The sequence below is a fragment of the Pisolithus orientalis genome (genome assembly GCF_024613125.1).
Source record: "Pisolithus orientalis strain OTSU chromosome Unknown F5J12scaffold_5, whole genome shotgun sequence".
Classification (NCBI taxonomy): Eukaryota; Fungi; Basidiomycota; class Agaricomycetes; order Boletales; family Pisolithaceae; genus Pisolithus; species Pisolithus orientalis.
The window spans coordinates 35,743-53,180 of NW_026260786.1; the positions used below are offsets into that span (position 1 = coordinate 35,743).

At 45.4% G+C, this 17,438-nt stretch overlaps 2 protein-coding genes across 2 annotated transcripts; both read right to left on the reverse strand.

Moving 5' to 3' along the window:
- Window positions 1-12,741: 12,741 nt before the first annotated feature.
- On the reverse strand, window positions 12,742-14,575 carry F5J12DRAFT_903786 (major facilitator superfamily domain-containing protein; the record flags this gene model as incomplete). Its single annotated transcript, XM_051748453.1, has 7 exons — window positions 12,742-12,992; window positions 13,053-13,546; window positions 13,569-13,748; window positions 13,802-13,936; window positions 13,992-14,152; window positions 14,283-14,348; window positions 14,429-14,575. The coding sequence occupies 7 exons, from the start codon at window positions 14,573-14,575 to the stop codon at window positions 12,742-12,744; spliced, it is 1,434 nt and encodes a 477-aa protein (XP_051602880.1).
- Window positions 14,576-15,038: 463 nt separating this feature from the next.
- On the reverse strand, window positions 15,039-16,738 carry F5J12DRAFT_808798 (uncharacterized protein). The gene is made up of 6 exons (XM_051744725.1): window positions 16,416-16,738; window positions 16,154-16,343; window positions 15,921-16,101; window positions 15,767-15,867; window positions 15,591-15,715; window positions 15,039-15,539 (listed from the first exon to the last, which is right to left on the reverse strand). Exons 1-6 carry the CDS (start codon window positions 16,536-16,538, stop codon window positions 15,414-15,416), a joined length of 846 nt encoding a protein of 281 aa, XP_051602881.1. The 5' UTR covers window positions 16,539-16,738; the 3' UTR covers window positions 15,039-15,413.
- Window positions 16,739-17,438: the final 700 nt, after the last annotated feature.

A 17,438-nucleotide genomic window follows, 5' to 3' on the forward strand; every position in this document is an offset into this window, starting at 1 on the left:
GAAGCAAGAACCACGATCGCAACAAAGCATATCCTAGAAGGGAAGGAATCTCGGTATGAAAGAAAGTTCATTCATTACTGCAGAGGTTCCCAAGATCCTGATGTGATGGACATCAACAAATGTAAATGGAATGTTAGATGTTCTGGTTCAGAAATCAAGTGCTTCAATTGTGGAGCCAAAGGTCACTACAAGCGTGACTGTAAATCCAAAGCCAAACTGCCACCCAGTATTTGCATGGTCCTCCAGGAGGACGGAAGCAAAGTTGCTTATATAGGAAATCGTGAAGCAACTGAGGCAGAAAGAAAGAAGTTTGGGGTGGATTTTTAAAGGGGACTGACAATTCTCCTGCTACAGTCAGTCCTGTTTCTGTGTTGTCTGCTAAATGTACTTCTATAGATGACAAATCGACTATGCAGTCCTGTTTGCCTATTGGAAGAGTCATTTTACCAGACTACAACACAGGAGTTATCACCTGTATCGATTCGGGAGCTGAAGTCTCCCTGATATTGGAACGAATTGTTCAACAAATAGGTATTACAACATACCAGGTCAAGAACAAATTCAAGATGACCTCATTCACCAGAAAGGATGTGGAATGGGTTAGCCAAAAGGTGACCATCCAGATAATCATCAAGAACTGTGTTGTTCGAGTCAAATGTTATGTTGGGCCTTTGGTAGGAAAAGAACACATCCTTCTCAGGATGCTGTTCTTGAAAGAATTCAAACCACACATGAACTGGGAAACTGGTAGAATAACATGCTGGGATGACAGGTATGTTCCTACTAGAGAATCTGATGCTTACATCAAACAGATTGTTCCTTCTTACAAAGAACAAGCCAGTAAACCTCCAACCGGAGGTTTGGAAAAGGAAGAAACAGGTCAAGTACCTGTCTCTGTTAATAAAACTACTCTCTCTACAGAACTCGAGGCAGCCTTGGCTGCAACAAAGGAGGAAGTAAAACTTCCTGCGGAGTACAAGGAGTTTGCAAGGGTGTTCTCCGAAGATGATATCCCGTTCCCAGTGCACTGCCCTGGACTAGATCATGAAATACATCTTCATGAAGACTTCAAACCAAAGAAAGCAGTGGTATATCCTATGTCCCCTGACAAACTAAAGGTTTTAGACAAGTTCCTTGAAGAGAACTTAAAATGTAAAAAGATTAGGCCTTTGATGTTGCCTCAAGCAGCTCCAGTATTCTTCGTGGTGAAGAAGGATGGAAAGAAGTGGTTGATTCAAGATTACTGCTATCTTAATTCATTCACCATCCAAGACGCACACCTGCTACTGAATGCTTGAGCCTTATTCGATGAGTTGGTTAAATCAAAATACTATGCCAAGTTCAATATTTGCTGGGGTTTCACAAACCTCAGGGTAAAGGAAGGCAATGAGTGGAAAGGGGCTTTCATTACGCCCCAAGGACTGTTCGAGCCAACGGCAATGTTTTTCAGACAGTGTAACTCACCCCCTTCCTTTCAAAGGTACATGGATTGGACTTTTGAGTCCCAATGTGGAAAGCAGGTCGGGTATATGGACAACGTGGCAATTCATGGACACACCAAAGAAGAACTTCAAACTCAGGTTTGCGAATTCCTGAAGATTTGTGAAAAAGAAGGGTTGCGCCTCAAGATTAGCGAATGTGTCTTCGAGGCCGAAGAAATCAAATTCCTCAGAATGGTAATAGGAAAGGGGCATATTGAGACTTTGCCAACAAAGACTGATGCCATCAGTACTTGGGAAGCCCCTGACAATCTTACAGGACTTCGCTGCTTCCTTGGATTCTGTAACTTCTACTGCAAATTCATCCCTTCCTTTTCAAGCATTGCTCATCCTCTACACAACTTAACCAAGAAAGGGGTGTCCTACCAGTGGACTCCGGAATGCAATGCTGCGTTTGAAAAGCTCAAGTCTTTGTTATGCTCCGCTCTGGTCCTCACTATTCCGGATTTCTCGAAGCCATTCACACTCTTTACAGATGCTTCCAAACTCAGTACAGGAGCAGTCCTTGCTCAGAAAGGAGCTGATGAAGAATGGCATCCATGTTCATACCTCTCCCAATCCCTCATTGGCACTGAACAGCACTATCAAGTCTATGACTTGGAAATGCTCACTGTTATTTGCACGCTCAAGGCTTTCTGACCTCACCTTCTCTCCCCCGTCGAACCTACTGTGGTCTTTACTGACCACAAGAACTTGGAGTATTATTGGGAACCACAGCAGCTTACCCCCCACCAAGCTCACTGGGCTGCAACAGTCCAGTCGTACCCCATTCATTTTTCCTGGCAGGCCAGTCATCTCCAGGTTCCTGCTGACACTCTTTCCCGCAAAAGCGAAGCAGTGGAGCCTGCCCCAGTCGCCACGGTCCTTCCCCTGGACCTTTGGCTTTCGGAGGGGGTGGGTCCCCAAATTTGCCTTGTTTCTCCCTCATTTTCAATCACAAAATTGCAAAAACAACTAAAAATTAACCATTTATGCTGCATTGGATGTCTTCCTGCTTGGATATCGCATTCAAAGTCTAACTCCAAGCCGTTTTCCTGCCCAAATGAGGAAAAGTCAAAGGGGAATCGGCTGCCTTACACTCACCCTTCTGAGGAACCAATCAAAGGAGCCAGAGGAGTTTATGCAATATCAGCAGATCTGTATGAGCGTGTCAAGAATGACATGTCAAAGGTCTCTACAGGTCTGGAACCCTCCAAAAATGTCGTTGTGGCAGAAGACAGAACAAAATGGTTTGGAACTATGCATCTTTACATCCCCCCTGAACACCAAAAACATTGTATGTGAATGTATCACGATCATGAGTCCTCTGGCCATCCAGGTCAGAAGGCAATGTTTGCTAAAATGAGACAAGAAGTCTGGTGGGAAGGTATGGGAAAAGATATTAAGGCTTATGTGGCAGGATGTCCAGTGTGTCAAACCACAAAGGTCATTATGCATCCCCTGACTCCTCCAGTCATCCCACACGAAGCCCCAAAAGCTGTGTTTCCTTTCCAACAGATCTCTATGGACCTTATCACAGATCTCCCCATCTCAGGAGAACAGAAATACGACTCTATTCTCACGGTTGTCGATCAGGGCCTTACAAAGGCTGCCCTGTTTGTTCCATGTCACAAGACTATAGATTCTGTTGGGATCACCCGATTGCTTCATCAATTCATCTATTCTCAGTTCGGTGTACCTGAATTAGTGATCTCTGATCGTGGACCCCAGTTTGCTTTGTCCTTTACAAAAGAACTCTACAAGGCAATAGGGGTTAAAACAAAACTCTCCACTGGATATCATCCCCAAACCAATGGAGAAAGCGAACAAGTTAACCAAGAAGTGGAAGGCTACCTGTGACTGTATTGCACCCAGGCCCCTAACTCATGGGCCATGAAACTTCCATCAGCAGAATTTGCACATAATTCCCATATCCACTCTGTCCATCAAATGACACCATTTTCGCTCATCCTAGGTTACAAACCGTCACCCTACCTGGAAGTCCAGATTACCGCAGTACCCTTGGTGGATGAAAGACTGGAACACCTGGCGTCCAACCAAGATGTTGCCATCCTCATGCATAAAAGGGCACAGGAATTGATGCAGTCATGTTCAAAAGGGACATATGTCATGCCCAAAGTCAGAGATCAAGTCCTCCTCGATACCAGGCACCTTCGCATCAAGAACCAGTGTGACAAGATTGCGCCAAGACATTTAGGTCCATTCAGAGTGACTCAGGTTGTGTCACCAGTCGCTTTCTGATTAGACCTTCCACCAATGTGGAGGGTACATCCTGTGTTTCATGCTTCTCGGATCTTCCCTTTTACTGAAAATGATACTTATGGCACTGCACCCACAGCACTGTTACCAGAATTGGTTGATGACGAGATCAAGTGGGAGGTCGAGTCAATAATTAATCACAAGATCGATGGGCGACAAGGAAAACAATGCTACTTGGTAAAGTGGAAAGGGTTCCCCCATTCATCAAATACATGGGAACCCAAGGAACATATAAAAGACCATGCATCGGAAGCCTTGGAACAATACAAACTTGCCCATCATCTGAAAAATTAATGGATTCCCCAAGATCTGTCAATACAGAAAATGACTACACTGACCTCCCTGTTCCCAATGAATCCTTTTACAACACCCACAACGATGGGCTCATTCCCCCTGTCGCTGTCTATGCCCTGACCTCTCCCCCAACATCCCCTGCCAGTTTTCGTGTCTCCAGGTTCTCCTCACCTGTCTCTCAATCCTGACCACTATCACCCCCTCTCGGCAGGACTCATGGACCGTGTCCACTCCAGGGGTTCTCAGTCAGGTGTGTCCCCACCCCCTTGGCCAGAGCCCTCCCTCGAGAGAGCAGTAACTGAAAGGGAAAGGGTAAGGCACGCACTGACAATAACCCCGATACTCCAGCAGCCCCCTCCAGTAGCTCCAATGCTGCTGAACCTACCAACTTATGCTCTGCCTTCACCACCTACTCCAACAGTGCTCAACATGCAGCCATTGACCTCCTTGCAGCAACAGCCACTGCCTGGCTTGACCAGCAACAACTACCAGTCTCAGCAAGTGACTACCTGGATGTTGTTAGGGTGCTTGACCTCTTCCACAATGGGGACAACATTGACAGGTGCTCACCAGAACAGGTTGAGTATTTTGGGATGTTGTCTCAAATCTACAGAGCATCAGACATAATCAATGGGCTGGTCTCAAGGATCTGCACTAGGAAGCTGAACAGAACTGCACCCCTCTCAGAGGTAATAATGATTGAAATGTTGGAGAAGGTGTCCTCGGACCTAACTGAAGCCATGACCAGAGGAGCTTATGATCATTTATGCAATCAACAGATAGGGGAGTTCCTAGCCCCACCTGCTTCTCAAATTCTCAATCATATCAAACCGAAGCAAGAGGAACCATCAGCATCAAAGTTAAAACCAGATATTACTGATCAAGAGAAGGAGAAGCAGTGGCATGCCATGGAATTAGGGTTTGTAGATTCAGGAGAGCTCTTTAAGGAGGTTGGTGTGCAACTGGGAACTGGGACTCACAATTCCTCTTGGGAGGTCTTACTACAGGATGCTTCATGGGCCGGCCTTCACAAACACTACCATAACGCCATCCACTCCACCAACCCTCTGCCTGCGACTCCCTTCATCCCCATCCCTGTTGATCAACTTCGGTTCTTCCTCAGAGGCCAGATGCCCATCCCAACTGACCATGTCCTGTACCAACACACATGCTACCAATGCCGTTACCTGGGACATTGGTCATGCTGCAACGGATGTGGCTCCCACTATACTCTGGCCCTCAAAGAACTGCTGTCTCCATCGCTACCATCACCCATTGCCACTCAAACGCATTCCCACATCTACACTACTTGCCGACCCCTATCTGTCTGCCCTGTCAATTCCGCTTCAGGCCCGTCCTCAAGAGTCTGAGGACCTTAGAGGGGGGGTGATGTTATTCTTCTGTCAGGGGTCTTTCCTTTTTTGACTTCTCATGGTCATGTGCATCATGTGCCTTGTCATGTCCCTCATAATCATTGCCATCCTAGGGGCTTGAATGCTCCAGGGAATGTTTGGATCTCCTGCTGTCAAGGTATTTCCAATACCTGTCAAGACCTTGTTGCCACTGTGATCCAGTATTCCACTGCCCTCTCTGATGGAAAACTTGTTTCCTTTATGTTCCGATGACTCATTTCTGACTTGTCTTTATTGCCCATATGTTGTACTATAGCTCCAGTGTCAGGCTCCTCACTGCACATTGATTGTGCTGGCCAGTATAGCCTTTGTTGCCTCCCTCCCCCCATCTTTGACACCATATGACTCCTATTTATTTCATTGATCATTTTGTTGACTACTGTGGATACACATCACAATGCATCTGTCACGACTGGTATGGTACTCATACCTAGGAGTATATAATCCTACATACTTCGTCCTGTATCTGCAGTTTTTTGATAGCTTGCAACTGAGCTTTATCCCTTCACTCTAATCTTTGTTCTCTCTCCACATGAACAACCTTAGGGACTCACCAGCAGACAGAACCTCTGTCAGATCACTGCGATAACTCAGCCATAGGGGTTACAACAAGTTCAGCCTGTAGACTCCCACCTCGCATGCTTCATGCCTATTCCATTTGAAGAAGTCACTGCACTTGGGCATAACAGGATCATCACTGCTACTACAAGTGCAGCAAGATGGCAATGACAATGGTGCTGGAGCTGCTGTGCTTCAAGATCCATAGCAGAGTTGTTTGATCTGTTATCACAATGTTATCTATTGAACTACAAGTTGTGTTGTTGTCTTATATAATCATCACATGACTACATTGCTGAAGTCAAAGTCAAAAACTTTGACTTTGACTTTGGAGGGTGAACAGTGCCTAAGGGACAGTGTCTTCCTGAAGACTTATCAATATTTCAGTCTCCCTGTGGAGCTGTAATGCCTGAACTCTCAACACTCCCATCCTCAACCATGTTTGTGCTAGCCACATTGGCAATTGCCATTCCATCTGTGGGTTCCTGGGAGTTGTGGTGACATACCCTGTCCTCCTGACCAGAGGGAAAGGGTATTATCCTCTGTGAAGAGTCCACACCCTCCCATTGTGATGGTTCCCATAGGGGTAAGTCCATGTGGAGTGGACCTGTGGCTGCTTGGTGACATATAGAACATGCACAGGGTTCACTAGATTGTGGGAGTTTGACATGAATTTCAACTGACTCAACTCAACCAGTGAAGGATCCCTGAATTCCATCAAGGAACCAGGAGGAAAGTTCTTTGGTAGATCTGCCTATCAGGAACATGGAAGAATTCCCAACACTCTCCATTGCCATGGAGATACCCTGTTGAGAAACACTGTGGTCATAGGAAGTAGAGTCACCAATAACATGGGACCCAATAAAGTACCAGAGGAGCAGGAGAATATTCCAGGGATGGTTCTTGGTTGACTTCAAGAGCAGTAATGTCAAAGTCTTCAGCAGCATTTTCAAAACTATTCTCATATTGAGGACAATTGTCAGGCATATCTTCAATAGAAGCAAAGTTAACAACTTCAGCTCCTTCACCCTCTATTCCAAGGGTAGAGGCTTGGGCCTTGCCCTTGCCTTTGCCACAACAGCAGCTTTGGTTATTGCTGTGGTTCTGGGAAGAACCTTGCTGCTGCTGCTGCTGTTGTTGTTGTTGTTGTGGGTAAGGAGTATATCCTCCATGTCCATGTTGAGAACCTCCATGACCTCTTCCTCTGTGACCATGGTAGGTACTTCCTCCTCTGTGATGATCTTGAGTGTTATGTGTGCCTCTGCAAATATTGCAAAGTGGCAGCTTATTCATGTGAGCAAGGAGTGAATTTGACTCCTGCTTAATTTGGGTACCTGAACCCAACACTTCTTCTTGTTGAGGCAATGTCTTTCCAGACTTGTGTGCCAAAATTTCCTTCATTCTGGGTATAACTGTATCTGGGGACAGTCAATTGGCAGCAACGGAAGATAGTATGTTGACAGGAGCCTGATCCCAGGCTTGAGACATAGAGTGGATGAGAACAAGAGCCTTCATTTTGTCATTAAGATCAATACCTTGGCCATGAATAGCAGCCATAATCATGGTAATTTCAGACATTTTAACCATGATATCATCTTTAGGTTTGATCTGGATTTGGATCAACCTCTGGAACTCCACAAACATAGTCATGGCAGAGGGATCTCCATATTTGGCCTTGAGTTCATCCCACTTCTTTTTAGAAGTGTCTTCACTGTCAATGGACATAGCAATCATCAGATCACAATATAAGGTTATGATACCTTGGGCACAAGAATTGCTGGTAACCCAAGGTTCCTGCTGCACAATGTCTGCAGGTTTTGGTTTTGCACTGGAAACAATATCCATAATGCCAAGAGTTTGAAAATATGCTTTCATAAGAACTGACCAAGAGGCATAGTTAAGGCCATTAAGTTTTGGGATTTGTTTGCCATGGCCTTCAGAAATTCTAATAAATGTCCAAGATTAAGTGATCATATAAGAATGATTTAGAAGGATGTAGAGTTGAATTTGGGGGATTTAATAAATGAGTTTTGGTGTTTTTCCCTCTGCAAGCAGATGCTCTAGCAGATTGGGAACAGTGATTATGATGAGGTTTGGGAATGTGTGGATGAGGATTGTGCCAGGTTTTCATAATAGGGATTCCTCTCTCAGCAAATCTCTGATTAGGGATGCAAGGGTTGTTGTGTTTGAGGAGCTCAAACTCTAAGGGTTCAAAATAATGATACCCAAAGAAGCTCCATTTCACATCATGCATAGGACAATCATCAATGAATCCAAGATATGGATTTGCACAACTATAAGGAATAGGAAAATTTTCATACAAATGAAAACCAGGACATTTAGAGTTTACAAGGATTTCAAAGATATTATAAGATCCATCCAGGACACATTCCTCAATTCCCTTGTGGTACCAGCCTCCAGATGTGTACAGTACATCCATCATACTGGGAAGAGGACAGTTGTGCATGAGTGGTGTGAGACTGGCAAGCTCTGGCAAGAGCAGTGGAAGGTGGGAGGTGGCTTCATGGTTGTGTGAAACAGTCAAAAGTACCAGTCTGAATGGTATGTTCAAGGTCCCTAAAAATATCCTCCAAAGAGGACCAGTAAGCAAACCTTCTGCCACCAGTTCAGTCCATCCAAGATGTCTATGAGATTTCTCACATCCAATGCAGCTACCCATATCAGCTTGTCATTTACACTCCTGCAGGAACTCATAGAGCTCCTTGTTGAAGATGTCTCCACTTCTTTTTCTTTGATGGAACCACCTTGGTACACATCTGATGTTGGTGGACCCATCAGTCCAAACTCCTTGGTTAGGGCACCCAAGATACCCATGCCAAACCCAAAGAGGTGGGATGAGCCTGCAGAAGGAACCACTGGCATTGCAGTCAGGACAGGCATTATACATGATGCAGACAAAGGTGTCATATGTGATGGTAAAAGTGGGGATGGTGAAAAGCACAGGATCTTCATATGTCATGCTAGGTAGGTCACAACTGTTAAAGTTGGTGATGGCATGTGGGGAAGATAAATGGGCTAGCTTGGGAATGAAATCAGTAAAGTAACCATGATAAGTGACATGGATATTAGGACAAAAGTAGGGAGAGTCAAAGCCAGGAAAGTGTGGCATGACCTCCCAGGATGTTTCAATGACAGAAAGCAGAACCAGATAGGTTGCAGGGTTAGGCTTTTTGAAGAAAGCTATAGATGAAGGGACTGCCTCTCTCCACAATGCAGTCTCTAATGTACAACACCTCCACACACTCAATAATCTCCTTCACCACATATTTCATCCACTTTGCACCCTCATACATTCCATCACAGTGTTTGGCAATTTGGGTTTCCAAACATTTTGCAATGACCAAAGACATTCTTGATTAAATAGATTAGTTCTCATAATTGATAAAGAGTGAGATGAATGAGGTTAAAGAAGCTTGAACTCAGTGAGATTGGGATTGATCATGAGAAGAGCATACTCAGTGATGAGGCCACCACCACTGTGGAAACCCTCAGCAAGCACCTCATTCACTTCTTCAACCTCCAGGTGATCCGGAGTTGGTGCATGTCAAGGAGGCAGGGGATCTATTGTGCCCTTGACAGTGCAAGCCGGTACAGGATCTAAATCAGGTCCTTGGTCAAGATTGTGAAGGAAAAAGTGTAAACAATGAGGCAGTGTGAGTCAAAGTGTGGTTCAGTGGTGAAAACCAACCAAAACCAACACAAAAGACAAAAAGAGCAAGTGGTGGTGTGCCTATGCAGTACCTAGATGGTAGAACCTGTTCTTTGGGAGGGTTTTTGTGAGCTACAACACTCAAAGACAAGTGCTGAGGGTTGGGGGTGCTCCTGATGAAGAAGAAGCAGGAATGTGAGAGAATGCAATAGGGTAGACTGCTGTCAGCCTACAGAAGGATGGATGATGACTTAATTCCATGTCCTAAGCTGCACTGAGCTCAGGGAGGGCTTGGAGTGAAGTATATTGATGATAGACAAGGATAAGCAAAGTAGACAATAGTTAGACCCTTAATAAAGTCTCAACTATCAAAGCTGCTGAATGAATTACTGAGTGATGATAAAATGCAAGCAAGAGGGGCTCTCTGATGTCTTCTTTTTTTTTGCTATCTAAGTACAGTGATTTATATACAGTACAGGGGTGTTGCCCTTGGAAAACAAGGTGCAAACACTTGGTAAGTGATTGGTAACTGATGAGTAAGGAATGTAAGTGATGGGTAATTGTCTTGGAAAGCATTGGTAAGCATTGGTAAGGATTAGCAAGCCAAAAAGCAAAGAATCAGTAAGCAAAGTCAAAAGATTGGTAAGTATTGGCAATAGGTGAGTCAAAGACAGTCAGAATGTCAAAGTATGAGTCAAGTGATGTCAGGAACTGGGAAAGTGCACTGGAATCACATTAGGGGGAGGCTGTGCATGTCACATCTCAAAGAGATCACTTCTAGGCCAAGGTGGGATGACAGAGAGGCAGCACTGATCTGATGCCAATATAGTACATCCAAAAGTGGACAGGGTGAGTCAGATGTCAACAGGGGTCAAGCTTTGGGGGTCTGTGGGGTGACAGGAGCATAGGGGATTGCAACCTTCCCCCCCAAACCATCCTCTCAGGGAAGCAAATAAAAACTTCATGAATGAGGCTCTGTTGGAAGAGAGGATGAAGGGGGAGTGTCTTCTGCTGTATCTTGCAACAAGGAGGCAAGATGTGCATCATACTCATCATGGATGCGATCAGGGAGAGTGGAGAACAGTAGATTATACTGTAGCTGTCACAATCTTGGAAGAATGATGGACAAGACTGGTATGAAGACATTGCAGGGAGCAGGGAGGAAGGATCCATATGCTTCTTGGACTGGAGAGACTGAAACGACCACATAAGACCTTTCCAAGCAAATGACAGACCTGAAGCGACCAAAGAATGTCCTCCTAGAGGTCATACTGACAAAAAGAACACGCTGTCCAAGCTGGATGTGCTGAGAGGGTGCAGATGAGGGTGGGATGTACCAGGATGCTTCAGGACAGAAGCTGGTAGGAACTCCTGGTAGATATATGTAGCCATGGTCCCTAGCAAAGGGGACAAGCAAAATGATTGATATAGAGGCAGCCATATCAGAAGAATTTAGCAAAATGAGTGTCTTTTGGAGGGAGTGCTGTAGAAATGTGTGGAGTGTGCAAATCCTTTCCAATTTTGGAAGGTAAGATTGTGTGGCTGAGCACTACAAGCAAGTGTGGGAATGGTCTCAGTATCTGCAGAAATGGCAGAGATATGTCAAAAACTGGAATGCTGTACATGGGCACTTAAGAACTTTAGCCAGCACTTAACTTGCTCCCTTTCTTTTTCTCTGGCACTGATGACTTGTTCTTGTGTGAGGGATGACTGCCAACATTTCTGGCTGTCCTTCTTCACATGAGGGCTATGGTCTTCATCTCCATTCATCAGCTGTATCCATGTCCACCTCACCAAACACCTTTGGTGTGTGACAGTGGTGGAGGTGGAAGCATATGACATTGTTGAAGAACACAGCAGTGCTCTCTAATGGCAGCAAAAGAGCATTAATTTTGTGCTCTTCAACCTGGGCAATGTAATGCTGGTAAAGTTGCAACCAGGTCAGGAGTCCAAGTAAAATCATCCAGAATGTCATCAAAGCAACAAAAAGCCTATTGAGGTCACCTACACCAAACTCTCCATAATAAACAAGTAAAATGGACTGATAACAGCCCATGAGAAGCGACAAAACAAAAGTGGCTACTGCCCAACTGAGCACATCTAGGCCTACTCAATCCATAGGAATTTGCCCATCAGCAGTGATTACACTATGCAAATCAAGTAAACAGCACCAACACTTAGAAGGTGGGGCTCATAACCTACTGCACAGAGGAACAGGAAGGGACAAGAGCAAAGACAGAACACTTGCCTGTTTGAATAAGTTGAAGTGGTAGATTTGAAGTAATAGTTTGAATAGAGTGGGGGCTCAATGTCTGAATAGACAGTAGATTGTTCTGTTGGTAGAATGATGCAGAGTACAGCAGAAATCCCTGAGTTTATATACATGTAGACCTACACATGGACCAGTAGCATATAAGGAAGGTACTACTATGTAAGGTAAGGAATAGCAGAGAATGTCATGGAACATGATATCATAAATGATGTCATAGTGGAGCTGGATGACTGAGCAAAGTCAAATAGGTTATTATAGTTTACACATGTATCAAAACATGTAAATCTAGAGCAATCTAGATGGTTGGAACTAATAGATATTTCCAACATCTTGTGGTCATGGAACAACACACACATTAACTCCCAACCACAGAAGTTGCCCATATAGGCATGGTTTTGGACTAGGGACTCATTGAAGAAGCCTATGTGTCTGACCACCAGTCTTACGGAAGAGTACTACAGTGTGTCATTGCCACCAGGCACCAATCCACTAATCCACTAAATTTAACCATGACCCAGAGTCGAATCTGCGGGGGCACTGCTTCTCAATTGTAAACCAGGAGGCCCTATTATGAATGATTCATGTTGTTAACCGTTGGACAGCTACGACAAGGTAAATATGCGCTGGTATCGCTTCTACAACATCCTCTAGTCCGAGGGCCTTGGTTTTGGAGCTACATATGTATGTGTTGACATGCACAGAAGGAATTGTCGTAAGCGTCCTAGGAATGGTTGTGGTTAAGTATCGCAGTATCGATTCCGAGCATGAAATCCTTTTTTACTGTTCGTCTTTCTCCAACTCCGGAAGACGCCTCGACAAGAAGACTAACAAACATAAAACGATCAGGAGCACAACATATACCAGATTTCCTCCGAGTAAGTTGTATTCTTTTGAGAACGCAAACAGTGATGTGAACGTTGCTGGCCCCATTGCCCTTGCAATCGATGTCGTAGTTTGGCTGAGACCATTCATTGTACCGAGCGAGTTCTTGTTCGGTGAAGCCCTCGTGACAAACACGAAGATAACAGCTGTGATGTACCAGTTGCATGAGGGATTCACTCACCATATCAAGTAACGAGTGCACATACCAAAGGACATATCAACCACTGCCCACAAGAACAGCTGAGCAAAGATGAGTACCCAGATGGCTGGACCAACTTTCTTTTGAACTTGGATAACCCAGTTCATAATCGGGAACATAGCGATGAGAGGGAAAAATACCAGCACGGCAGAACAAAACACCCTCCTTTCACCAAACCGATCTATTGCCCGAGCCGTGATCAGCATTTGAAATAGGCCATTGCCAATACCAAATGCCGTCATGCACATGCCAATGGCGAATGGTGAGAGTCCCAATCCCCCAATTTCGACAGGGGTTGCATAAAACAAGGGTACAAGAGCGAAAAAACCAATGTCGACGAGCGCCAGTATACTATAATTTGCGATAGGTATCATCACCGAATAAGTTTTGAGCAAGGTACGGATCGGTACTGGGGAAGCTTCTTTGTCACCCGGGGTGCCCACCTGAGCAATCTCTGGCTGTGGTTCTTTCCCATGTCGCTTCGAGGGCAGTGACTGCATTCTGAGATGGTTAACTGTTCAACATGGGTATGCGTCGCTGGCTCACCTCCCTTAAAAACAGCGCAGTTATGAAGAATGACAACCCAGCGAACGACGCGGATACGATACAAGGAAGGGAGTACGGGTATTGCATCCAGAACGGCCCTGAGAAGAGCTCGGGCCAATAGTCATGGGGCTTTGCCAAGCCGCCACCAAAAAGGGGACTGTCAAGATTTGGTTTTCAGCATCCAATGGATACGGGAACAAATTTACGTACGCGATTGAAGCACCAACAGAGAAAATAATAGGGATAAGTGCAAACGCCTGGGCCATATTGGTGTTGTCTGTTATTTCCCCTATGATACTTTTCATCACCCCGATATTACCGTTTAAGGCCCCGGCAATACATCGACTATAGCCAAAATCTAGATTGACCTTGAAGCTGGGTGCACTGCAAGAGTTCGTACCTTGCGACGAGCGCCCAGAACGTTCTAGATAACCCAAAACACAAATTGGATATGCTCAGACCCATGAGACCAACAAGTAATACAGGCTTGCGGCCGACGTAGTCAGATAAGCGACTCCAACCCAAGACCGTCAGTGCTTGGGTGACAAAAAACAGGGATTCCTGCAGAGAGGTTAATCGAAAGCCATTTGAGAATAGAACGCATGTATTCCCATGAAAATGCACCCCAGAGATCCGAACGCAGTCAAATGCTACCACGAAAAAGAAAGAGAGTCGCTAGACGCCTACTCACAATGATACCAGCATAGTATCCTATCTTGCGATCGTCTCCGCCCGTGATACCTAGTTCCCTTATTAGCTACAGATGCCATCCAGTTTTATGTCGTCCAAATCAGCCCCCAGGATGCTCTACAGTGATCTTACACATGTTTTACTCACCTGATTTATGAATGGGAAAATGAATTGCGCTGACATGGGCTCAGTGAAAAGGACGAACAAGACAAGGCCCAGCTGTGTTTTGGGCAGAGGTGTCTTTGCCTTCGTTGGCACGTTTTCTAGTAGGGGGGTATTTTCATTGGTAGCCATTTCTTAACAACCACCAAGCAGGATCCAGTAAACGGGGCTGTTAAGAAGGGAGGAAAAGAAAACCAATGACTCAGGGAGTGCCATCATAATGTCGACCCGATCCGAAGACCGAGTCAGTCATCGGATGACATCTTGGTATTAGTAACAGACTGTACGTACACAATCGCGGTTGTAATAGCCAGGTGACTGCGACTCCTGACCTTACCCTCAGCCATATACTACCGATTCGTATCGCCCGTATGGCATTGATAATTGCATTCCATCAATCTGTTATCTATACCTGAGCTGTATTTGTGCAGCTGCCGAATAATATTACTGGGTCCGGCCTCGAGGACATTATCATGATTCGCGGCTCTTGTTTGCATGCAAGTATTTCCACTTGACAGTTAATCCTATCCCCAAGTGTTGATGCAACTGCTGAGCTCCCTCGGTGTGTATCGAGTCTGTCTGTATCCAGGTGTACGATGGCTGTTGCGTACTTATCGCTGTTCATAATCACCCCCAGAATGTCCTATGTATCTATAGAGCATCACATCTCGTGCATGAATGGTGATGGTACCTGTATGCACGAACGTAGCTTCGCCGCGTCCAATGGCACCCACCGCTCATCGATGATGTGCCACATACTCCACTGCACCAGCGCGGCGCAGCCTCTCAACTTCAGCTCCACCTCGGCTCCCATGCCGCAGATAAACTCTCGCATCAGCAACATGTGACCAGGGGGTGAGCACATATACGTTTAATATACAATTATCTAGTGATATGAATTTGAGTACACAAAAGTGACACTTGAAGATACGTATCATTCTGATTCGGCTGGTATTAATTATGGCCCAGGTTAGGTGAGGTCGATGACTTCCCCATGAACGAGAGGGCGCTTCTCTGTATGTTCCTTCTTGATACGTTTGGGCTTCCGGTCTTCTGTTTCATCGTGTGCTTGACCACGCAGGCGTTTCATCTCGTTCTAGGTGGTCATCATCATTTTCCACTCATTCCAAGGGCAAACCACACCAACCTCCAGGAGTGCTATCCGTTCTAATACCCCGCTTTGGGTTTTCTGCATGCCAGAAGAGCTATCAGAAAGGGTGGTAGGAATGGCGGGAGCTGATCGCGGTGCAATGCCATTCGCTTGTAGAATCCCTGAAAGTAAACTGAATACACAACGTCAAGTGGGAATAACTGAATGCACACCAATTGGTCTGTATTCGAAGATGAATTCGAAGGGTGGGTCCTGGTTAGGCACAAACTCCCAAACCCTAGACGGGATGCTATGTTCCCTTTCTGGCCCAAACCTGCGATCACATTGACACGTGCAATACAGGTAGACATGTATAACCTGTCTTACCCAACGCAATGGGTCGACAACTTTTTTACGGACTTCTCATGATAAATGGACCTGTAACTTGTCAACTGTGATCCCGACTCCGGTGCCTTGCTGGGTTCCCAACGAATGGTTCCCTGAGAAATGCCCAATTTAATTTTCCCTAGGTGACTCAAAACAGGCTTTCCCAACAGGGCCTCGTCATCTTAGCCACTGATTAGACGCTCGAAATCCTGGGAATGGATAAGTGAGTGTACCACTCAGCTGGAGGTTACAGAACATTAAATCTCTCTCCTTCGTGCCGAGATGCATCACTGAACAAAATGCGGTGTCCTTGTTGTACATTGGTAACAAGCATGTCCTGACGCATCCTATGCCATCCACGGTTAAAACCCCTTGGCAGGCCGGACGCTTCGAGGAATGACAACTCCACTTTACAGAAAACATCTGCACCGGTGCAAACCACGTAAATCACTTCTTAGACAAATCTTGTGCTTGTGTGAATGCGCATGTACATACCTTGCCGACCTCCGAGACAATCCAGCATGTCGCTTGTGTTCCACTGCTGTTCACGGTGATTTCGTATTCTTTCACGTCCTCCCCTTCTATTACAACGTGTGCAGAGAAATCCCCGAAACGCATGGAATAGAGGAATGTTTAAGATAAGGGTATGCTCACAAAGTGGATTTTAAGTTCCAACGGGATAAAGCCAAAGGGGCGTGGCGCAGTGTTCTGCCAGTCAGGGAACGTTCATCGCAGCCACTGCACCGGTAAACTTTCCCACGAACGCAAGTGAACTGAACGTTTGCAGCAGCATTCTGCCAGTCAGGGAGCATTCATCGTGTTGGAAATATAACTATATGTTCCGACGTCTAGATTGTTCCAGATTTACACGTGCATCAACACGTTGTTCGTCACATGACATTCCTTAGCAATCAGCTCCACAAATGATGTCATAGTGACATCATATTATACGTCATATTCCATGACCTTCTGCACTATTCTTTACTATACTGAGTAGTAGTTTCCTGTTACGCTCTTGGTCCGTGCGTACCTACTCATGTATATAAACTCGGGGATTTCTTCCTCAATCCCCATCGAATAATTCATTCGTTCTTCTGTTGCTAAACCAACAACCGAGCCCCTCAAGTTTTTATCAAAAGCTACTACCTTTCTGAAATAAAGGCAAGTGTTTGTGCCTCGCTCTTCATTGCTTCCCATTCCTCTGCGCAATAGGTTATGAGCCCCGCCTATAACTAGGTGGTAAGCTATTTGCGGTATTTGCATAGAGCGATCACTGCCGACGGGCATATCACTATGGATATCGTAGGCCTAGACGCGCTAGGATCGGTAGTAGTAGTTTTCGCTGTCGCTATCATGGCAGGCCTTAATCAGGCTGTTTTATTACTTCATTATGGTGGACATGACCCGCGTTTTCTCCGAGAACTAGCCATATGCTCTATTGCGTTTTGGTTCTCTTTTCTAGGTCTCTCCGCTTGGTGGCGAAGGCGACAACGTTTGCTTGAACAGCAAGTTGTTCGC